Source organism: Cyprinodon variegatus, unplaced genomic scaffold, assembly GCF_000732505.1.
Source record: "Cyprinodon variegatus isolate N-32 unplaced genomic scaffold, C_variegatus-1.0 Scaffold224, whole genome shotgun sequence".
NCBI classification, from domain to species: domain Eukaryota; kingdom Metazoa; phylum Chordata; class Actinopteri; order Cyprinodontiformes; family Cyprinodontidae; genus Cyprinodon; species Cyprinodon variegatus.
The window spans coordinates 492503-516899 of record NW_015150677.1 but is presented as its reverse complement, the minus strand read 5'-3'; the positions used below and the strand labels follow the sequence as shown (position 1 = coordinate 516899).

Genomic DNA, 24397 nt, shown 5'->3' with positions numbered 1-24397 from the left:
GAACGGATGCTCATTAAGAAACTGAGGAGTCACAGGAGGAAACGGCAAAAATAGGCCTGTAGCTCAGGGTGAGGGTCAGCAATGACGAGGAGCTAAAAAAAATAAGGAGCGTCACAATAAAAACAAAATACATTTTACCTTCAGCTTGAGACGACTTCTCTGATTTGTCATCTTCATCCATCCTTTCCTCCTCTTCTTCCTCAGGACTTTTCACTGTTTCAGCAGACTTTGGCGATTTGAGAGACTCCGATGTCTCCTTCTCCTCACCATCTTCCTCCTCTGCAGTCTTGGGCGCAAGCTGTGCTTCAGCAGAGGATTCTGGGAGCTCGGAGCCGACGTCATTCTGATGATGCTCAGGACTTGTGCTGCTCTTCTGTTTGGCCAAATCAGGGTCTTGATCCGACGTCTGGCTTTCTGGTTTTACTTCGTAATCCTCTTTTTCAACCTTTGGCAAAACATTTTCAGCTTCGACCTTCATTGGTGAAGCAACTGCTTCATCTTTCCCTTCATCAACATCTTGATTTCCCTTCTGTTCAAGGGGTTCAGTCTTCATACATGGAATGTTACTGGAACCTCCTTCCTCGGTTTCCGCTTTAACCTCCATTTCTGCTTTCTCTTCTTCCATCTTTATATCCTTCCCTTCTTCCTCCTCTTTTGCAGCATCAACAGCCATTTTTGCAGCAGCTGCAGCACTTTCCAGCTCTGCAGCGGTGAGAAGTGGAGCAGAGGCAGTTTCTGTGATCCCCATGCCAGCTTTGCAGAGCTCTCCAAGGGCTCCAATTCCAGCACCAGCCCCTCGCTGACTTGTGAAGCGCTGGTAGGCCTCCAGGAAGCCCAAGGTAGGGTCATTTAGGATGTGATAATCCGTACGGCTGACGCCATGCTTAGAGGCCCCCAGGAGGAGGTCCCGGTCGTGGCGTCCGCACTCCCACCATTCGGGCAGGTCCGGAGAGGGCTGGCAGAGCTTGAGGCGCTCATTTAGCAGCGGGTGAGGAAGGACTTGCTCCCTGATGCGGCGCAGAAGCTCAATGCGGTACAGGGTGCGAGAGGCACGCTCCTCTGTGATGGGGTCGATGATCAGGGTTGGGTCTGGAAGTTCTGAGAAAAATCACAGGCTTAACTTAGAAAGATGAACAATTGTTAAATTATTCCCATCCCAGTCCACAGTTTGTCTCATTATAACCACCGACTATGAGGTATTTTATTGACATGTAAAAAAAAAACAAAAAACAAGCGCTTAACTAGAGAACTGAACAAATTCAGGGGTAAAGATGGTTGTGTAAGGTGGGGATTTTTGTGCTCTGATCATTTAGTTCCTCTTACCCGTTTCAGTCTTGATCTGCATTCTGCAGACCCGTTTGCACATGGCAATGAATGAGTAGTAATATTTCTCCAAGCTCTCATCCGTTTTCTTGTCCAGACGGGCAAACGCTCTGAATTGTGTCCAATCAAACTTTTGACGCTGCGTATCAAAGACGACTCCAAAGGTGGAAACGACACGGTAGAAATCTGCCTCTTCACGACGCGTCCATCTGAGAAAGCAAGATATGGACGAATCCGCATGGAGTATTAATATGGTTAGATTCACCTTCAAACCATTTCTATACATTTTCTCAGCATCCATTAAGCTGAACGGTACCTTTGTCTCCTCTCTCTATAATACAGCGATCCGTCAGACATCAGGGAGCTGGCCGTCATCACAGGCGAAGCCTCTGGTAGGAACTGAGTACCTTTGGCAAAATAAGGATTTCCTTTAGCCAAATATGGGCTTCCTTCTGTCATGAACATCCCTGTGCCATCCTGGATGTATGTCGTTCCTGTTCCCGTTTCAGGAACCATGGCGATGGAGGGCAGGAACTCCCTGCGTCGGCGCCGCCGACCGTCAGGTCTGTTGAGCGCCTCCTGACGGAGCTGCTCTCTGCGGTTGGAGCGCTGGTAAGCCGTGATCAGGCGGCGAAGTCTGGCCGTCAGGGCAGAGGCCGCTGGCCAATAGAGTCGTTCGCTGGAGCCAGAAGCTCCGCCCACAGAGGGGACATTTTGGCTGTTTTCTCCTGATTTCACTACAAGGAAGGAAAAGACAGAATATATTTAGCTGCATATACATGATGCAGTCGTTTAACAAACATTTCACCTTCCCTTACTGGATCTGACTAAAATCTGACTAATCCAATCCTCCAGCTGTGAAAATCTTAAAATACTGTGATGCCTTTAAGAGGCTAAGCTCTAAGATTCAACGGTTTGTTTTGAAGAAAAATAAGAGGGTTCTCCTTCCTGTAGTTTGGTGCTGAGTTAATAAATTACTTATTAATGGTCATTAATCCCAAATTATAGTCATTAATTTTCATTAAGGCTGTACTGATACAACTTTTTCACTTCCGAAACAGTACCGATATTACAGCTTTGAGAAATTAGCCGATGCCGATATTGACCTGATCCAATATTAGTATGAGTCATAGAAGATTTTATTACTTATTTTTATACTGTAGAGCGTTAGAAAAGGCTTGATTACTAAAAGAGGGAACAAAAGTCAACAAAAAAGGTATAATAATAATAATTTAAGTTTATTGGACAAATTCACTTTCTGCATTTAACCCATCCCCTTGGGGATGCGGTGGGCTGCCATTGTTCGGCACCCAGGGAGAAGTGTGGGGTTAAGGGTCTTGCTCACAGACCCAGAGTGGCATTCTGTGGGAGTGGTGCTCGAACTCACAACCACAGGATTCCAAGCTCTATGCCCTAACCACTAGGCCACCACTCCCCCTCTACAACAGTCATGTAAAGTTAACCAGATTTACAGAAACTTTTAACAGAAGCAGTAAATGTCAGAAAAAAAATCAGATATTAGTTTTGTGGCTAAGGTCGGACTGATTTTGTCAAATCAGGAAATCCCTAATTTTCATGTCATTTACTTTCCTTTCTTATAACTAGATAACTCTTTGTGTCCTTATTTAGAATAAATCCTTCCTGGACCCGGAAGCTGAAGGCTAACTGTTAGTCCAAGAAATCCACAACCTTCCTTCCTGTTTTAAGCTAATTAAGTTCAGGCTTGGCGGCTGTCAGAGAAGCCATTACCTTCGATCTAACATGGATTCATCCAAATGTGAAGGCCAGAAGAGAACAATCTACAGCAGGTTAACTTTTATCAGAACTTATGAGCTGAAAAAGGTAAAAAACTAAACCACTAAACTAAATCCCATTCCTGTTGCAACGTCCATCTTATCACCTTCAGTCTCGCCTTCAACTGCATCATCTTTGTCATCCAGCGGAGAGTTGGTGAAATCGTCCAGGTCATCTTTAAATGGCATACGCATCGGCTTGTACTCTGGATCCTCATCCTCCCTGTAGAGATAAAGAATCAGACTATCAGACTATTTTTAATGACAAGATGTCATGATGTTTCACTACAGAGCAAAAAAATATCTAAAGTCAGAAAAAACAAAGCCTTAATTCAGTCCATGCAAAAATAAATGTGGACAAAACTCTACACACGTATATTAAATAAGCTTTCAGGAGTAAAAGGCTGCTTTTTGGTGGCTAAGGCCTGCTGTCTTACCCCTCAACACCATCTGCCATCATGTCAGAGCCCCTCTGCTCAGCGGCTATCGCTTTGGCGTCTGGCATACCCACTCGCTCCAAGAAACACAGGGCAGGATCAGCACGCATGGAGTTATACTTCTCATAGCCTGAGGAGAAAACAACAATAAAAAAAGGTAAGTATGACAGGCAGGAACACAGCTCTGAATGCGTGCTAGAGGCTATAGTCTGCCATCAACCCCGTTTACTTCAGCAACACCAATGAAGTTCATTCAAACCAGGGCTGAAGGCCAACTATTAGAAAGAAGGATCTGAATCTAAGTTGTGCTTTCTAGCTTAGTGTTCAACAGATGGAGTGCAGTGGAGGCAAAAACATGCACATGGCGTCCATGTTAAATGAAGGAACACGTAGGAGAAAAAAGAAAAAAAAGAAAATAGAAAGCAGCAGAAGGGCAGACCCCAGGAGCCAGCTGCTGACAATACACAGCGTCCATGAGTGTGTGTGTATACGCCGGCCTCTGTTCGCTGTGTGCGTATGCCGATCCAAGGGAGCCTGCAGGTGCTTGTTTGTGTGAGGGAGGGAAGGAGGGAGGGAATGAGCAAGAGAGGAAGAGGAGTGAAGCGTCTTTGTGTGTCATGGAGTCCTGTGAAAGTGAGCTACTGGCTGTGAGGAGCTCTGCGTGTTTGTCCGTTAGGAGCATTCAGGCAGAAAAGATTAGAACGTGCAGATCCTACTGAGACGCGTCAGGAAGTACAGGAGAGGAGGGAAAAAAAAAAAGAAAAAAGGAGGAAGGAATGAGAGCAAAATGTAAGGGAAAAATGTGAGAGGGGATGAAAATCAGAAAGAGGGGAAATAGGAGAGGACAGGAAGAGGAGGAGCAGAGGAAAACAACCCCGCCATCTCTTTAACCTTTCATTCATCTCTCCTCTCTCTCCATCAAATTTCCATTAGGAAGATGTAAGGCATCGCTCCCAACCGTCATTCTGTCTCCCTCTCTCAGCTCTGCGCCCACAGCCAAACGTTAATCATCGGGGCCTTTATAGGCCATCACTCCTCTGTGTGTGAGTGCCGAGCGTTGTTTGGTGTCTGCGCACAAAGCTTGGTGAGTATGCGTGTGTTAGTCCCCCTGAAGGGCCTCCCTGGTGAATAAGGATTATGATTAACTACGGGTGAGGCCTTTTGTGTTGCGCTGTGTGTGCTTGTGTGTGAGTGTGTATATTGTGCCCTAATTGAATCATAGAAGGCGGCAAAAAATTATGACAATTATTCCAAATTAATATGAATGAGGACCTCGATATAAAGCAAATCGTCTCTAAACGCATCAACCCCTGGTTGGTCACATTTTAATGCAAGGTTTGAAAGCTATAAAAGAAGCCCAACCTGCAGGGTTAACTGATAAGTTTGATAGAGAAACGCAGGTTAAGTTTGTTTACAAGTCAACACCTGTAACTCTGTGTGTGTTGGGGGGAGTGCAGCCAGTGGTGAAAACAGCCATCAATCAAGCTCCCAACTGCTCTCTAAGCCTGCCAGCTGCATACCGCCATCCCCATAGCAACACCAATCAACTGGTGGCAGGACGAGCGGGTGGTATGAGCGCTCACCCGGTGTGTGAAGCTGCTTGCGTGATGCCTGCTCTGCTGGAAGCCGCAGTGTATGTGTGTGTGAAGGGGCGGATATTATCCAAGCATGCAGCTGTATGTGTGTCTGAGGGGGAAGCGAGAGGCTGTAGGTGTGTGTCCGTTACCGTGTTTGAAGACGCCGATCAGCAGGGACTTGTCAGCCTCCGTGTCCCACCAGTCAGCTGGGACCTCGGCGTGGAACGGCTGAGGGATCCAGATATCCAACACGCTGAGGGAGGAAGATGGTGCCATGTTATTATCAGCCTCCACTGTTAATAAGTCTTCTGACACCAAATAAGTTTGACAGTTTTTTAATCAAAGCTAAAATCACATGTGGTTGGATTTAAACTAAGTCAACAAAAAAACTAAGCTGTTTCTACATACTGATACCACATAAAACTTTCGGGGTTTTTTTTATTTTCCTTTTCTAAGACATGCTGAGAAAACTAACTAAATCATACTAGTTTAACCATTGAAACCTTCCAGCTGCTGCTTAGAAACTGGTGCAACTACTACTCATAGTACTAAGGCTGATTTAGTGGTATGCATAGAAACATCTGTTCGTGTCTAAACCATTGGTAACAAAAGTTAAAACATCCTGGGTAAAAATGTCCAAACTAAGCCCGATAATAAATCTGATCCTTTGTGCCGCAAATAGCATGAAACTGGTCTGCATGGCTGCCATCTCAGAGGGAAACCTCTTCTACAGAGAAAGTCTGGAAGCAGTTTTCTAAACACTAGCAGAGAGGAATGGAGTATAAAGAGAGGAGTATAAAGAGGAATGTCACGGTTACAATTAAGCATGGTGGAGGGAGTGTGATGGTTTGGGCTGCTGGTTATGGAGAGCTACAGTTCTCTAAAGGAAACGATGAATGCTAACATGAGAAAGTGGAGCATAAACCACTTTAGTTCAAGGTGTGACCACATGACAGTAACCACCCCTAACACATCTCCAAGACAGTACTCACTCCTGTAATCAGTGGTTTGGACAGTAATAGCTGTTTATAAAGATACCTAAAAACAGCAAATTTATAGCCGTTATAGAAGTTGAATAAAGCCTGCTCTTTATTACATCATATTATTCTTTTGACATCAGCTAAGGGGTGTGCTTGCTTTCGAGAGAAACTGTGCTTAGCATATTGAACTTACTTATAAACTATGTACTTTGATTTGGAAATTTGCTATCATATGAAGTCAGACTGACTATATGAACATAGTGGGTTATTTTTTCATATTATGATATGGCAAAGCATTATTCTGTAGCGGCGCTAAAGGAGTTTTTTTTTATTTAAATCACTGTGTGAATGCTTTTTTTTGTGGAAAAAAAATGTGTACCAACAGTTGTCTTTCAGTAAACACCACATATTTTATTGTAATATGGAAATACTGCCATATTAGATGGAATTTGGTAAATTTACTGTTTAAAACTCAACTTTCTACAAATAAAAATAGGAAATTTTGGATTCAGGGGAAAGAAAACTCAAAAGATAACCCTCATTATACATTATTGATGAAGTGTAGTTGGATAAAAAACTGCGGGCCGTTTTAAAACAATATGAGGGCGGAAAACTTTCCATTTACCGAGATGGTTCCCATAGTTAAAAAGTCTGAGAACCTCTGCTCTAAGAGTCCAACCAAGACCATCTGGTTTTTGACCATGCATGCAATTAAACTTTGTGCAATTACTCCATGTTTAGGCATCAGAAAAACAAATATCCTCCATTATGGAAAGCGAATAGCATTTCCAGCCAGTTATGTAGAGAAAGGGTACGGAACACAATGGGAGCAGAGAGACAGAGGGTGACAGGAGGAGAGAAGAAACCAGAGAAACAGCCCCTTATCTCTGCAAACAGCAGCATGCCTGGCCTTGGCAAAACACACACGAAACGTGAGCGCGCCAAGACTGGCATGCTAAATCCCCCTGGCATATGTTGGCACGATGGCACCCCGTATGCTCTCGTCTGGCACGCGCCGACAAGCGCACACTCATTTGGGTCTGTCACAGTAGCCATTGAGTGGGGGGTAGGAAAAAAAAAAGGGGAGGAGGTAGAAGAGGAAGAACTTTGAGTGCACATGCTCCCCATTATAAATGCATTCACATCTGGGTGGCAGGGTAAAAGGGGGGATGGGAGATGAGACTAAAGAGCACTGTGGAAGAAGAAAGAAATGGACAGATGGCAAGGAATATGTAAAGTGAGGAAAAGGATGAGGCAGAGGAGGGGGTCATCAGAGGAAATGAAGGAAGCAGGAAAGGTGAGCACCTCCTCTAAAATTCACATGTATGATGCTTGATGGCTCTTTTTGGAGAAATGAAACCCTTCTAAATAGGTCAAACTGTGATAAATAGCCGATCTATTCCAGATAAAATCATAGAATAGGAAGCATTCCGCCAAAGAGGGCAGTAGCACACACAGAAATACACTTTAGTAATAATTCATCACTTGTTCCTAAAAATATCTGCTTTTTGACTCTATATCCTGACGCATGTAAGCTACAGAGCCCGTCCATTAGCTTTTAAAACTGCCTGTCGTATTCCAGGAAAATTCCTCTGCATTAGAAAATGGATCTTTTTCTCTCTAGGTAACATCGAGCTGTCGTCTTCAAAGAGAACACAAGGTGAAGAACAATATGGGTAAACAGGAGCGCTATGGTAGCAGAACAGCATCTTTTAGGTTATTCACACAGTTTTCCCCAATCAAACAGGGATTTTAGGAGATTTTAAGTTCTTAGTTCCACCAACCTGGAGTCAGCTCCTTCCAGGATGCGCTCCGCCTGGTCCCCTATGACTTCCTGTCGCAGGTAATACAACATCCGGACTCTAAGCAGAACCCTGAAATAGAAAAAAAGAAAAAATCAAGAGATGTTTTTCTTTTTAACAGATTGACTAGTTGGACAATGTTTCACTCATTTATAACATTTTCACAGTATCTTGTATTTAGCTAAAGTGTAAAACAACTACAGGTCCTAAAAACAGAACTCCAGATCGCTTCCAGAGCTCCATCAGCTTTTTATCATATTTCAAAAGTATAAACAGAGGATTTCAGGGCATTTATGAAAGATCAATCTAAAGAAACAAAACAAAATTTATAAAAACTGCAGGCAGATGGACTGACACTGATAAACCTGCTTTATTTTCATTTTTTTAAATACATTAAATATCCATTCTTTAAATCCAAAATATACCAATTATTATTTATAACACATTTACAAACTCGCAGGAAAATCTAGTTTAATTATATATATATATATAAAAAAAAAACCTGTTAAAAATATGGAGTTGTCCAAGTAAACAAGTTGTATTCAGTGGGGGTTAAAAAGAATCAGATTAATTGTCATTAATCTATTATTGTAATAACTTTAACTTATTTAGTAATCTGTTAATTGTTAACTTAAGTATAGACTCTAAAACATGCCTTAACCTGAAAGAACAACACATTAAGAGCAGCTATTACACCTAAATTGTAAAACAATATTTAAAGATATTGCATTCTAGGTAAAAAAACAAAAACAAACTATTTTGTCAATTAATATGCTCTATCATCAAGTCCTTTAAGGACACAGTTTTAGCTTAATTTGGTTTAAAAGCTGTTTAAAATCTTCTTTAATCAACCTTTGGTCATTCGATTAATGGATAATCAAAAAAGAATCGACAGATTAATTGATTTTCAAAATAATCGTTAGCTGCAGCCAGTTGTTCAAACAAATTAGATTTTATTTAACTTTACTTTTAGTAAAAGGGGGTGACTTTAATGGATTAAATATGCATTTTATGGCAGAAAACCATGCATCCCTTCTACTTCACAGTTATGCTCTTTTGTCCTGATCACTTAATATCCCTTTGACAAACCTTCAACTCTGTGATTAATGTGATGCAAATTGTTCCAGGGTGTGAATACTTTATCAAAGCGCTCAAATTTCATTGTGCCCAGGTATGTGATAGTGGAATTTGTCATAACACTGATTATGTCGTTCTGCTGCTGTCATCAGACGTCTCCTCTGGATACAAATTACAGATGTTCAGCATCACAGATCATTTCGAGTTTTTCCTCCGGAAATCAAATGAATCCCTCCAGGCAACAGCAGATATGATCTTGTGACACTGGCAGCACTGCTCAGTATCTGGGAGATTTGCTTCACTGTAAACATTTGTCACCAGATTTGTCACCAGTAAGTAATAGTGTTGGAACAAGAGACAGAGGAAGAAGAGGAGGAGAGGGGGGAAGACTGAGGCAGAGAGGAAGAACTGAAAGGATGGAGCTGAGCAGGAAGGAGGGGAGCAGAAAGTTTGGAGAGGAGTAAAGGAGGGGGGTGAAGACAGGCCTTTGCACCTCATCCTCGCTGCGTTTGTGTGTGTGTGCATCAATGGCATAACAAGTTGCAGTGTGTGTGTTTGTTGGCAGGCTGTGTGTGCTCATCCATCAATGTGCCAGGCCTGATTAGCCACACAACGCTGTGCTCCAGCCTAGCAGATGGCACCACATAATCACCCCCATGTGTGTGTATGTGTGTGTCTGTGTTGGTGCACGTCTTTTACCCACTTCCAACAGGTCTGCCTGCATAGCACCTGGGCTGGAACACAGCCAGACACACACAAACTTCTCCTTCAAGAAGGAGGGAAGGAAAAAAAAAATTCCTGGAAGTGAATTTGGAGGGCAAGGAAGCATATCTCCCTGACGACAGGAGAGAGAGCTGACCACAGAAGTTTTAGATGCACAGCCTGGGACCGACACATCTGCCACAGATCCATTTCATATTTACAAAACAAGTTTATTCCCTATTAACAGGGTTTTTAAAATCATTCAAAGTAACATAACCCTTTTTGAAGGCAGCTATTTATCAAAGCCTTACTTGTTACAGTGATGTTTCAGGTGTCTCTTATAACTGTCTTCCTGTAGTAAATGATCAGGATTGCAGGTGGCCAGCCAATCAGCTCGTGGCGTCTGAGGAGGAGGAGCAGTCATCTTCCCTTTCTTTCCCTTCCTGCCCCTGGGAACTGGAGTAGAGAGACCTGGAGAGGCAGAAAATCAGAGAGGGACTGTTACAAAAAATGCATTAACATACAAAAAGCTGGCAAAAAACAAATGAAATTGTATATGTTATATTTAACTACATTTAAAGGATATAGATAAGGAAAGACTCATCTTTATAGTTTCAACAAACCACTAAATTTGCCATTTTCAATCCCCCCGTCTTGCCTCATATTTTGACCTCACATTACTGGTTCAAACTCAACCTTTGTAGAGAAACTTAGCTGCCTGTTTGCAGTTTTAAAATTAAAGATCACAAATTATACTTTTGGTTCAGCTTATCTCCCTTTGGAAGAGCCAACCGCCTCAGACTTCTCTTACAGTGAGTACAGGTTACGGGTTAAAACCAGCAGGATTGTACACCCTACCAGAGTGATTTGTGAGCGTTCTGGTGGTCCCGTCTTCACTCGGGGTAATCAGGTCCCAGATGAAACTCTTGATGTTCTCGTCTCCACGGTAATGCAGCAGACAGTAGGCCAGGAGAGCCCTGCAGATCGTTTCCACGTCTGCCTCTTTTAGGGGACGCTTAAAGCGACCGTGAGCGAGGATGTCACTCCACCTTCCCCACCTAAACGGGCACATGGGAAAAGAAGCGGCCAGTGAAAACGCAAATCTTTATAAAAACTAGTTTCAAGCAAAAAAAGTAACGGATAAAATGTAGCTGTTGCCTGCAAACTAATATGGTGTTGTGCAAGAAAAGAGAAAATTCTCTGGTTAAGGAAATTATCTAAATAGAATTGTCAATCGTCCTTTGAAGATTCCAGCTAAATTTAACAAATCCTTCTCATGGAGTAATACTGAGGAAGTCAGACAATATTATATTCCACATGAATCCACCACATTCACTCCCTATCAGTCCATCTCTCCAACTTCCATCAGTGCTCAGATCCCCAAACCACATTTAACCAGTGTGCTGACTTAATGATTACTGGCAGCTAACCAGTTCCACCCAAACATCCCTTTGAGTGTGTGTTTTCATGGATCACAGCCCTTCTACACCCACTAACTAAAGATCCACTGACTGATGTGGATTCCTCTGGTTTTCCCTCTTTCATGTTTTTCCTTTTTTTACAGCTACTTCTCAATATTCACTGAAGCATGTGAGTCTGTCTTTTTTTATAAAATGGAGGGTGAGGGCTACAGAAAGAAATTAACATTATAAAGAAAAAAAAAACATGGCTGACCAGAGATGACGGGCCCACTCAGACAGTGTGTTTTTGTGTCCTACAGCCTCAGGCCACAAGACTAGACTGTAACAATAACAATGGTGATGTCTCACTAGCATCACTGTTCACCCTCTTACACACATCCCCACACAAAGTGAGCTATGATAATGGAAGGGCTCACTAGATAATTAAGATCTGCACCAAGAACGTCAGCTAGAACAGTTATTATACGTTAAATGAATCTCGGTTAAGATGATTCTGTTACAGAGATTGATCATTTTAGGTTTCTGAGAAATAAGTGCGTATAACCCAATGATAAAAAAATAAAAATAAAGGGAACCCTAATTCTAGATGTGAATGAATCAAATATTCCCATTTAATATTTTGTTCTATACAAAGTTGAACGTGATGACAAAAAAAATCACATAAAAATCATCAATGGAATCAAACATATTAACCAATGGGGGCCTGGAGTTGGAGTCTCACTCAGAATTAAAGCGGAAAAACACTACAGGCTGATCCAACTTTCATGTAATTTCCTTAAAACAGGTCAAATTGAGGCTTAGTATTGTGTGTGGCCTCCATGCATGTCCTCCTTACGACGCCTGGGAAAGCTCCTGATTAGGTGGTGGATGGTTCTACTGAGGGATCTTCTCCCAGACCTGGACTAAGGATCCACCAACTCCTGGACCATTTGTGGTGCAACGTAATGTTGGTGGATGGATCGAGACATGATGTCCCAGATGTGTTCATTCAGATTCAGGATTCGGGTCTGGGGAACTTGCGGGAAATTCCATAGCTTCAATGCCTTCAATTGGCAGGAGTTGCTGACACACTCCAGCCACATGCTCGAGTGCGTCAGCCACACTCTAGCAAAACTTGTCATGCTGGAGGATTTTGCAGGCACTGTTCGCACAACCCCCATCTGTGGATGTCAGGCCCTCATACCGTCCTCATGGAGTCGGTTTCTAGCCGTTTGTGTAGACACATGCACATTTGGGGCCTGCTAGAGGTCATTCTGAAGGTCTCTTGCAGTTCTCATCCGGTTCCCCCTTACAATAAAGGCAAAGGTAGCGGTAATAGATAGTTTGATACATCGGCCAGCTGTGTTTGTCTTGTATCATCGGATACAGGGATGCTTTGGCCGATTCATCAGCCACTGCTTTTCTTTGCCATCTTTTGTTAATGTCTTTCTTATCGGTTTAAATTGAGACCTGTGTAACATTTTTTAATCACTGAGCCATTTTTATCATGTCGGAAGAAAAAACAATAGTTTAAAAATAATTTTAAAAAAACATACAAAACGGCAGCACATAAGAAAAGAGGCAAGAGAGAAACAGATATGAGCTTGCCCAAATTTTGAGACTTAATATTTGAATTAGATCACCATGGGAGCAAATAAACTCAATTAATGTAACAGCGTTTAAAATCTTACTAGCTGAGGTTATTTCCAGTTGCAACAGACTAAGTTCATATTTAGAACTTTTAATAATCAGTGGGTTAAAAGTAACTAAATAAATCAAGTAATGTTTGTTTTTAAACAGTCCAAGTGGTACAGCTGTTGGCTTCTCAAAGAGTTCCTTTAAATTTAATGTAGTGAAGCATTTATTTAGCTGACAGCTGATTCTTTTTAAGGTTTAAAATGGCTGTATAAATCTTTTAAGCCCTCTGTTAACCATGGTGGAGGATGCGGGATGCTGTGGGTCTGTTTCTCTTTTAAACCTTAAGAATAAAACTGACAACCTGTTCAAAATGCATGGAAATTTAAGAAACGGGATAAGTATCTGGTAGAAACTGACCCATAGACGAGCAGGTTCTTCTCCACCCTGAAGCACTCGGATCTGGGGTAGCCTTGGGTTTTGTCTTGAGGTCGACGCTGTTTGGTAGAAGGCTTGCTGGGTTCGTCGTCGTCGCTCTCCAGCTCGGAGAACTCGAGCATGTCATCCTCTTTCACGCTGCTGTAGTGCCGCGTCTGCTTCCTCACCCTTGGTGTGTCAATCACCAGCGTGTTCTGAAGATAAAAATCAAAATGTATTTCCTGAACCTTGATAGGCTTTTATTCTGGTAACTTGTATCTTGTTGTAGCAAACCTCTAGGTTTAATTACAGACGGCCTTAAATCCAACCGTAACATTATGCAAAGAGCCTTCTGTTGTGCTCCTGTAAAATGACCCATTTTGACTCCTATAACCAGCATAAATGCTGCCAAAACATGGCATCTACAGGATAAGATCTGATTAATTGGATACTTGTCCCTGATATTGGGAAATTTGCTGTCTAGCTCCAACATAAACTGGCATTAATTATGTTGTCTAATGAATTACATTTTTGTTCAATTAATTAGATTTTTCACTCCCTAGCAGTCCCATTAATATGTGCAAACAAGGCCGTGGTTAGTTCCACAATTATCACAGAGCTGCAGTCATTTCCATTTCAACGCCGCACAATAAGAAATCCCCGGGGAACGGCCCAGATTCAAGCTCGCAGAGGTGGATTAAGTGTTTCAGAGGAGGGCCCTCAACAAGAGAAGTGAGAAATACACAGAGAGAAAAAAAAGAAAATGATATAACGAGGGTGGAGGGGGTGTGAGTAAAGCAGGAATATTAAGACTCCAGTTAGCAGAACGTGCAGTGAGCGTGTAAGAAAGGCATGGAGGCCTTGTTTCTGTGTGTGCATGTGTGAGCACAAGCCTAAGTGATATCTCTGTAGCCTCAAGGCATCTGCGCTCTGTTAAGTGGAGCTAAGCAGCTTACTCTTCCTCGCTCGCTCGCTCAAATACACACACGAGAGCAGGGAAACATGGGTAATTAAGGAAGAGAGGAGATTCCCAACCGTCAATATTAATCTCCTCCCTTCCTTCCATTCCTCTCTGTGTGCTTCTCCCTGTCCTGTCTGTCTCCTCCTCTCTGACCGTCTCAAATACTTCCTCCTAGTATTTGCTGAGAGCTCTCAACATTTACCAAAGTGACCCCACTTTATCAAGAGGAGATGCGCACAGTCGGTGCTGTTGGTTCCTACAACAGCACCAACATGCAGCAGATGTTTTATAGAAAATTCTCACATCATGCGGACCTCTGCTTTTAACACCCCTTTATTTATTTTAGTGTATTTACAGAAAAGTTGAAAATCTATCAGCATCGGTAGTTTATTTTATCTTTTTCGTTTAATATTTTAAGCACTTGGTAAGATGTTTTCAAGTGGTTCAGACGTGATTGCATGAGTTATAAAAGGTGTTTTAAAGGTCTTGAAATGCAGATCCAGAGGAAAGCGTGGCAGTACTGCGGGTTAAATGGGGATAAACAGGCATTCTGACAGGAAAAAATGATTGATGATGAGCAGCAGAAGTTATGACACCCAGGAGCTACTGGTGAGCCACGAGAAACAGCCATGTTAATGTTTATCTACTGGTAAATGAACTCTGACGTTACACAGGGGATCCCCATGGATAAGTCGTGTAGAAAAACTTCAGACATTGGTTCCACTAATTAACATTTCAACCAATTTAACATAAAACATTTCATTAATTAAACGAAACAATTTAAAATCCACGCAAAAAAAATTATCTTAATTGGATGGAAATTGTTGTATAAATTATATGATTTATTGTATGATTTATTTTTCTTTTAAAAGTAGCACTCAGGACTAAACTGAGCTCAGGACTAAACAAACATCTAAACTGAGCTCTAAACTCCAGCTCAATATCTCAAAAGAATTAATTCCCTAAATAATTCTATCCGAAAAAAGCCAATTTTTCTAAAGAAAAGAACATTACCGCTGCTAAACTAATCCAACATACAGATTTTTACAATCATTATATCGCAGCTTAAGTTTATAATAAACACAGTCAATTTAGATCAAATTAACGTTAGACAGCCAGATTCATTTAGTGAGAGAATTTTGATCTTCCAGCCAGCTGACTGGTAGTGCACAGCAGCACATGATCCAGATACTGATAAAAGAGATTTTAAACTATAAAGACGATATAAGGAAAAACACAAGTGTCCGTTTGTGTCGTACCCGGCCATGGATGGCATCCATGTCCAGCTCTGCTTTCTTGGCCCATTTCTGCCAGAAGTCTGGATCCTCCAGAGAAATGTCTGTTCGGTTTCCTGTCGCAACAAAGCTGGCCTGCAGGGAGGGGGAAACATGTTTGTGTAAATATAACATGCTTGTCTTTCCAGGCAGAGTGAACAGTGAAAGGAAGCAAGTTAAACAGCACCAAGGTTTTTCACCTTAGCAAAAGTGGAGCCTTTGCCCTCCGATTCGATGGTGATGGTGTGGGTTCGTCTCTGGAGGATCTGGTCGATGTCCTCCTCGCAGAACTTTGAGCCTTCATCTTCTTCGTCCATCAAAGCTCCATAGGCACCTTTTCTCAGTAGGTCCTCGATTTCCTTCTTGGACAACTGCTGGACCTGGACAACAATGAGGAGTTATTTCTCGTGGTGATCTAGAGGAGCTCCAAGAACCTAAAGAGGTTCAAAAGTCCAGCCACAGTAAGGGGAAGTGTGACAGAAGCTGTATACCTCCAGCTCCATTTTGAGCATCTGTTTACATTCTGATTTTTGACATTACTGTTCAGTATTATTTTACTGTATTTGCTTTCGTTCTTCAGTGCTGTAAATAAACTGAAATCGTTTTTGGCCAGGATACAGAGTGTGTGACGGGGTGTGGTGGGACTCACCCCACTGTTTGCGTTCTCTCTTCCACTCATGCTCTGCAGAACAGCCTTATCCAGCCCAAGCTTCAGACTGGCCTTGTCAAACATTTCTCTCTCGTAGCTGTTCCTGGTGATCAGGCGGTAGATCTTCACCGACTTGGACTGGCCGATACGATGACATCTTGCTTGAGCCTGGTGGAGCGGACGTTCAGAGATGCATCGTTTTAGAGGAAGCTGCTGTTTTTTTTAATGCTGGTTTTAGCACTCAAACACAAGACTAATTATCTAATCTGTATTCATAAATGGATACATGGATGCATGAAGAGACTGGACATATGGGTGAAGAGGTGATAGGACAAGCAAATAATGAATGCTTGGATGGATGTAGACCAAAAATAGGGTATATTCTCTAAAATCTAATATTTTAATGCAGGGTTATCTTGTTTTTATCTTCTCTATGCTGTGCTTTTCAAAGGGATTAATAGTCTTAATAGATTACATTTCTGAAAATTAAGTCTATTTGTGCATACATTAAATAAAATGCCAAAATCTTTCATTCTCTGTTCTGCATATTATTCACTAAGAGGCGATCACGTGTCGGGGGGGAAGGTATACCTGAAGGTCATTCTGAGGATTCCAGTCCGAGTCAAAGATGATGCAGGTATCTGCTGCGGTCAGGTTGATGCCAAGCCCACCCGCTCTGGTACAGAGCAGGAAGACAAAACGGTCCGAGTCTGGTCTGGAAAACCTATCGATGGCGGCCTGTCGCAGGTTTCCCCGAACTCTGCCGTCTATTCGTTCGTATGGATATCTGTAAATAAATTAAAAGTATGAAGAAAAAAAAGCATGGAGTAAGGTTAAGAAAAATAAATTTACTCAGCAATCTGTAAGTTTTAGTTCTGTTCACTTTTAGGAAAAACTTGTAAAAATGACCTGAATTCTAATGTTTATGGCAATCAACTAATTTAAGAAGTTGAAGCTTCCATTTTTGTCACATTTTGCCTCTTTAGGTGGACAGATTACACGGCTCTCATATCTCAGCATTAGTAACAGGAAAACTGTTTCAAGCCAGCTGGGATCCTGACACTTGGACCATGTTTGTCTCTGATCTCACCGTCTCTGGATGAGGTAGTCCTCCAGAATGTCCAGGCAGCGGACCATCTGACTGAAAATCAGAACCCTGTGTCCTCCCGCTTTTAGTTTGGGCAGCAGCTTGTCGATGAGCACCAGTTTCCCAGCCGCCTGGATCATAGCTTGAAGAGCCATCTCTGGCACATCAGTCCTGCCGCCATGGGAATCCCTAAACTCCTCGATGATCTTCTCTTCCGCTCCTGCAAAGCAGACAGGAAAGACTAAAAGGTCATTCTGGACCAATTCACTTCAGCATCATACCACTCTTAAGGAAGAGAGTTTGCACCATTTATGAGGTAGGGGTGGTTGCAGCATTTCCTCAACTCCATCATGGTGTTGAGAAGGTTGGGGACACTTGCTGATCCACTTCCTCCTGCGCCTCCTTTGGACAGGAAGGAGAAGTTTTTCTCCAGTATGGCCCGATAGTATTTCTTCTGGATGTTGGTCAGCTCCACCTAACGATAACATCAGGAAATCAATTAATTTAGGTAAGAAAGCTTTCCAAAAGGAAGAAGGCCTTTGGATCTCCAAGTACTCCACCTCAATAATGGTCTCCTCTTTGGGGGCTAGGTTCTTCTCCACATCCTCCTTCAGTCTTCTAAGCATCATGGGCTTCAGAATGCCTTGAAGTTTTTGGACCTGACAGAGAACAAGGTTATCAATAAGCCTATAATGGGAAGTTTTGCACCATTATGTCCAGAGTCATGTACTGGTTAGTGCGCATTACCTGTTCTTCAGTCTTCAAGTCTCCAAATTCAGTCATGAAAGTCTGTTCAGATGGGAATCGCTCTGGTTCCAGGAAGTTGAGTAAGCTAAAGAGCTCCTCCACTGTGTTCTGAAGAGGAGTTCCTGTCAACAAGACTTTGTGTTCCTGGAGGACAAAGTGGAGAAAGGAAATACAAATTTAGCTGATCTAAAATTAAAAGCAGGATGTGTCTGAGGGACTGGAAATATTGAAAGATGGAAAGAGAGATTACAGTAACAGAGCGGAGACACTGGGCTAATTAGAAATGAGCCTTCCAACTCTCTTAGTTCCCCCACAGCTGGGCTGCAAATAGAAAAAGATGTCTACTCACCATATCCATCATTTTGAGTCCCTCCAGCAGCTTGCAGTTTCTGTTTTTGAGGCGGTGGGCTTCGTCGATCACCACACAGCGCCACGGAATGCTGCGCAGCTCCGGACAGTCGGCCAGAATCATCTCAAATGTCGTAATGACCGCGTGGAACCGGTACACTCCTTTTATTATCTTGCCCTGGAGTGACGTAAAAGAAAAAAAAGAGAACAATGAGAAAAAAGAGCAAACTTCGTTAATTATTGATTCCTGAAATTGGACACAGAAACAGAAGTCTAGAAGTAAAAGCCAAGAAAAGTAATTAATAGATTTCATAACATATAAACCAAATGAAGTTGCATCTTCTAGTCTACCGTTGATGACTTGTTTTTCTCCTATTCCACAGCCACTGCCCGATTATCCCTCTACATTACATCAGAAATGTTTATCTGTGTCCTGATAAACTACCTCCATCCCTTCAGCTATTTCATAGATTTGATGTTTTTATATTACAACCACAAACATCTGTTTATTATTAAGATTTTATGTGACAGACCAAAGCAAAGCTGTGTATAACTGAGTGAAAATGTGTGGCACGTATTTTACTTCAGCCAACCCGGGTAAAAACTCTGCAGCTGCAAGCAACTGGATCATGTGTCTTCCAGGCCAGGACTTTGACTAGGCCATTTCAACAAGGGGCTATGCTTCTATCTAACTTTCCCACAGCTCTGCTTGTTTTAGTTGAAGGTGAATCTCCAGCAGTTAAAGGGGTAGAAATTATTTTACCAGGCACTGTACTGCAGAAAATGACCCAAACATTGAGCACTCTAAGATCTACAGTTAAGCTCAAAAATAGTCATGCAACCCTTTTATTGAAAAGTAAGGATTTTAACTCTCAAGTGCAAAAGAACCTGCAGTGAAAGAGCAACTATGGTAGTTTACGTTCCATTAAATCGTTTTAAAGCCACAACATAAAACATCGGTTCCGGTACCATTTTGCCCTTAGGTGATATGAGGGGAGCCCTTCATTTTAATCAGATCCATGATTTTACAAAATGTCCACTCATACTGAAGTGTGCATGTTCACCTCTGCATAGAAACAGCTTTTATGTCTCCAGTCTGTGTGGAATACAGCGGATGGGAGGAAAAAGAACAAAAGGTGCCGTCTTCATGACCTGGAGGATTACCTCAGGCTGGATTAGAACGAGCACCAAGCAAGCGCACTGCTACTACAGCTTATTTTCCTCAGGGGCTGACTGTGGCGAAGGTTATACTAAGAGATGTTTGCAGCACGGCACAATGACAGCTTACAGCATAAGAGCTTACAGCTACAGGCCTGTAAAGAGCTTAAGTGGCCAAGGAGCCCTGCTCATCCTCGACCGACTCAATATTTCCCCCGATCTGCTGACCATTTCATGCAAAAGCTTCTTTTTTAATAGGCCTTATGTGAATCCTTTTTATCTCAGGGACAAAGTTAAATAAAAAAAAGAAAAACATTATTTAACTCAGGGATAGAAATAAGCAATGGCATTTCCTTGAAACACAAAAAGTAGACCTGATTATCTTGTATTAAAAACTCCAAGTATGTGAAATAAAAGATTATCTAGCATTTATTTAAAATTGATATCTACTAAGAGATGTAGTGGTTTGACAGACGTTTTTTTCTTTGAAATAACAGCTAAAGTTCTGTAGTTAGTTATATGAATCAGGAGATTTTCAGTGGTTTTAAATAACGAATGCATGACTGACATCTAGCAGGTTTCTTTTTTTGCAAGAGTTTCATTTTTATTTAATATTTCTAACCTAAGATGAAAGTGATAATCATCAGTTTAAGCACAATGCGCAATTAAAATTTAAATACTCAAGGTTCTATCATTTCAGATACAGAGTGGTAATAATTACAGCTAAAGGAAGAAAAGAAAATAGAAAATCGTGTGAGCTCTTGATTTTTTTTTTAAAACCACGTCCCCCTTAATTATCCACAGCCTGATCAACATTTTTATAAACTCTAAACATAACCTAGCTCATTTAAAAAACGATACGCTGCTGTAAAACTATTTCAAGAGTCGTCCTCCTGTTACCTGGGGATCTCTGTAGTACATCTCATAGGCCTGGATGGTTTTCCTGCTGGCCTGGCTGCCGTGGTAGACGACAACGTTGAGCTCCGTCCAGGTCCTGAACTCCCTCTCCCAGTTAGGGATGGTGGATAGAGGGGCGATGATCAGGAATGGCCCCTCAATGCTCTTCATATAGATCTCGTAGAGGAATGTAATGGACTGGATGGTCTTTCCGAGCCCCATCTCGTCTGCCAGTATACAGTTACGTCTGTGGAGCACAGATGATGAGGTCAGCGGGAGGAAACAGATGGATTTTTATATTCTCTGCATTCAGCTTCACTAAACTGTAGAAATGTCCCCTGCTTCCAAGTTAATCCTGTGCACTGAGGCCCTGATGTTGAATTCCATTAGCTTTCTAGTCGGACCTTCATAAAACAAAAGATCGTCCCATTCTGGTGCATTAATGCCAATTTTCCAGTAGAGTTATGTGGTTTGTTTTCCACTGCAGTGATCTAATGCAAAAAACACACGCTGGAAAATACCTGCTAATGTATCTCTGGAAAAGTCTGCCTTCCTCTGGAGTTTGACCATATTTCTTAAACGTGTCAGATAATCCACCAGAAAAACCAACACACCATTTATTATCTTTAACTCATTTGCTTCCATAGTTCTTGCCTAGAGTCCTGGCATGTGATTGGAGCATATATTTTACACATGCACGGCACCAGTGGGGAAACTTAAACAGCAAGATCGAACAGAGCCACTTAATGCTAACTTTAATGTCCACTTAAGACGCCTTAATGAAGTGCTATTTCATGCACAGGACAGAGCGCCGGTTAGGAGATACATCTTGGATAATACAATTAACAGTGACTTACGAGTTGTACCAGTTGAAAGTCAGCCAGTTGAGGCCTTCGAGCTGGTATTCCCTGAGTGCATTGCCGTTCCTGTATTCTCTGGAGCTCTCCAGCTTTTTCCAGTCGGCTGCAGAAGGCCGATCCTTGAGACAAGCAGAGATGATGCGAGGTCGTTAAACCACAGCGAGCCTCATTAATCCCCAGTGAATCATCGGGGTAGGGCCCTTGGAAGTTGGGGCTGCAGGGTTTAAACTTGCTTCTAAGAGCGACCACTTCCTCTTGAATTCGCAAAGAATGCATTCCCTTCCAACCTACTCAGGTTATGCATTATGCATAATGTTTTAATTGTTTTCGTTTATAAGATCTTTATTGACACTAAACTATTCAGACAAATGTTTTTTGTTCAAATCCAGGGGGTTGAAGTGTGATCATTCAATATAAAGTGTCTTAGAGCAACGTACGAACTGGAGCCTACATGACAAGAAAAATTAGGTATTAGCTTATCAAATACCCCAAATACACCGCTACACATTTTCATCATCAATCTCAGGAAAACAAACCTCATGTCTGAGGGGAAATTTAAAATAATAACTTATAGATAAGGAGCTTCATTCAGGACCCTTGGAGACAGAATATTTCATTCTTGCATGTCAGCAGGGTTAGGATGTTACTGACTAGCTTAAAATCCTCCAATGTACCTTTAAATCCGATTATTGATAGATCTTTATATCCAAATTAAAAGCTTTTCCAGACATGACAGTTTTTCTAGAATATTTCCAAGGTTAAAGTAAAGGATATTTACTATAAGTTAACAGTAGGTGTCTTAATTTATATTTAGCTTCTAAAGAAACGAAACACAAACAAAGGAGGGAAGGAATTGCGATGATTGAATGTGCAGACAAAAACATCTACACTGATGGAAGAATGGACAAATGGACAGAGACAGGAGGATGGATGTGGAATAAGGTCGATGGATGATGGACCAATGGATGCCAACACAAACGGATTACTATGGAATGTGTTTGGAAATGCCGACTCCTCAAAAAAAAAAAAACAACTTTCACTTTTTTTCCATAATCATCCAGATCTGGAAAAATAATTTAAATATTTGATCCTGTTTTAAGTTGCTTTGGGGTTTTTCTCTCTTAAATTCATCTATTGTAGAGCAGTAGGTTACTTTTCTAAAGTTCCTACTCAGGGGAAATGAATGTCTATTGATATAAATGCACCACCATCCTCTAAAGACTACTAGAGGTTAAATAAATCCACTTCCAAGTGCTGCCATTGAATGATGGAGGGTTTCTAATATCTTCCTTAAGGGGAAAACAGACAGTCGTTGAAAAGATGGACTCAGGGACAGAAAGACTGATGGAGGAAAAGACCACAGCCAGTCAGCTCCCTCTGTTAAGCATTAAACATACTGTTAGTGGTTTGGCCCGGCCACAGGAGCAGGGCGTGTGTTCCTCAGCGTGTGTGTTGAGAGTGTAAGACCACAAGAACGTGGCTCTGTGGAAACCAGTTAGAGGAGCTGTAAATCTGGAGGAGGCAGCAGGCCAACACACACAGAAACGCATCGACACGCCTACTGGGAGGAGGACGGGAGGCAGGCAGCACCCAGACAGCCTGTACTCACCACTCGGTTAGTGTTGGGTTCGCGTGCTGCGATGCGTTCATATTCATCTATCTTAGACTGGTCGATGTCTGCCTTCAGCTCCCAGGTAGCGTCTTCATAAGGCAGACTGCACCATTTCACCAAATACAGGGTGACGATCTAGACAGAAAAAAAATGGGTTTAGTGAACTTTATTGCTAATGAGGGAAAAGAGTGATGGAAATCTGAGAGAGAGCCAAGCACCTCTCCATTTTCATCTGTGCTCTCTGAAACATCCAGGACTCGGTCCACCTCCACATAGTCTGGGTTAAAAGGCTCATCGTCCATCTGCAAGAGAAGAGGAGATTTACAGTGTAATTAGGAATGATCTGAAATATTTCAACTCATAAACTCATCAAAATATGTAAAATATCTATGAAAGGTTGTTTTTTTTTGACTAAAAATAAAATGATAACTGTAAGGGGCCAATGGACGACCAGGAAGAACAGCTTTCTTCGCCTCACCTCAGTGATAAAGTTGTTGAGCTGCTGCTTGGCCTTGAACCTCTTGATCTTCTGGTGTATCCTCTTGTCCTTCTCCAGCTCCTCCAGATCGGACCAGCGACAGTGGAGGTACGAACTGGAACCAAACGAACAAATCAGCTCTTTCCTTTTAGCACCAACACATTAGAAACCATTTCTTTTAGCGAGAAAAAAAGGTTGTTGTAGTAATTCAATAAAACAGACCCCCTGTAGTCCCACATTAAGATGATCTGTTGATTTTCTTACAGTTACATCACTAAAATGTATTACTGAAACACCTTCTGAACTAATTTCTGGGAGGATGAATGGGGCATTATAGTGGCAGCACTGTGAAAGGTGACAAATTAAAGAGGAAGCCGACTTTGAGGATGAAAGTCACTGGTGGCTGATATTCAGTGTAACCAGCCGGCTCTGGGTTTTAGAATGAAAGCTGCTGGATTAAACATTTTTAAAGCAACCTGCTGATTATGTCCTGTTCAATTTATGGAGGTTTAGGAGCAGTTTAAAGACAGAGTGACTGGCTGTCAATTAAAATTGAACAAGACAGATTATGTGTAACACCATTTCTACAATAAAAGCATGCTTATTATATTGTAATAATCAAAATATTCATCAGCTGTTGCAACTATTGATGCTTTCCAGTTGTAAATAAAATTAGGATTTGTATTTTTAAATACAGTAAAAACTATTGTATTTTTATACTATGAAATTCTGGCTACTTGGCATAACAAGCTAATGTTAATCCCAATTTTCAGACAATAAAGTCTTATTTAATTTGGTTCTAAATATGAGGGAAAAAAACAGGAAGAATCAATTTAACAAAGAAAATATGTAAAATACAGGTGAACACAGCATCTAGAGCTGCAATAGAAGATTTTTGGCGAGGTTTTGACAGTTTAGGCAACTGTTAATTTTTTGTCAATATGTAATGAATAGCAAAAAAATATTTAAGAGGTGGTGTAAAACCCTACACCACCTGTCAATTTAGCTTTTAAGATTAATGAAACTGCTGAACTGTATTTCTAATCTGACTTGTTATCTTGGCCAAACCCAAGTTTGCAGAAAGAGTGCTGCTCCCGCCTCTGTTATTGATGTTAGAATAGATTCAAAATAAAAGCGTTTAACGCATAAAGAAAATTGAATAAAGCTTCTCAGGCAGAATATA

General features: G+C 41.6%; 1 protein-coding gene across 2 annotated transcripts in view; it reads right to left on the bottom strand.

The window, feature by feature from the left end:
* chd7 (chromodomain helicase DNA binding protein 7) overlaps positions 1-24397 on the bottom strand; it is an 81765-nt gene that overhangs the window by 5234 nt on the left and 52134 nt on the right. For both annotated transcript variants that reach the window (XM_015380894.1, XM_015380896.1), the window contains 24 exons: positions 23215-23329; positions 22955-23038; positions 22734-22871; positions 21122-21243; positions 20268-20511; positions 18211-18387; positions 17862-18005; positions 17675-17773; positions 17421-17589; positions 17118-17334; positions 16619-16814; positions 16028-16195; positions 15579-15758; positions 15364-15474; positions 13147-13358; positions 10550-10749; positions 10003-10162; positions 7895-7984; positions 5280-5383; positions 3554-3683; positions 3224-3339; positions 1640-2060; positions 1324-1532; positions 139-1098 (listed from right to left, as the gene is read on the bottom strand). In XM_015380894.1, coding sequence (XP_015236380.1) covers positions 139-1098; positions 1324-1532; positions 1640-2060; positions 3224-3339; positions 3554-3683; positions 5280-5383; positions 7895-7984; positions 10003-10162; positions 10550-10749; positions 13147-13358; positions 15364-15474; positions 15579-15758; positions 16028-16195; positions 16619-16814; positions 17118-17334; positions 17421-17589; positions 17675-17773; positions 17862-18005; positions 18211-18387; positions 20268-20511; positions 21122-21243; positions 22734-22871; positions 22955-23038; positions 23215-23329 — 4766 coding nt within the window. The remainder of the gene's footprint in view (positions 1-138; positions 1099-1323; positions 1533-1639; positions 2061-3223; positions 3340-3553; positions 3684-5279; positions 5384-7894; positions 7985-10002; positions 10163-10549; positions 10750-13146; positions 13359-15363; positions 15475-15578; positions 15759-16027; positions 16196-16618; positions 16815-17117; positions 17335-17420; positions 17590-17674; positions 17774-17861; positions 18006-18210; positions 18388-20267; positions 20512-21121; positions 21244-22733; positions 22872-22954; positions 23039-23214; positions 23330-24397) is intronic.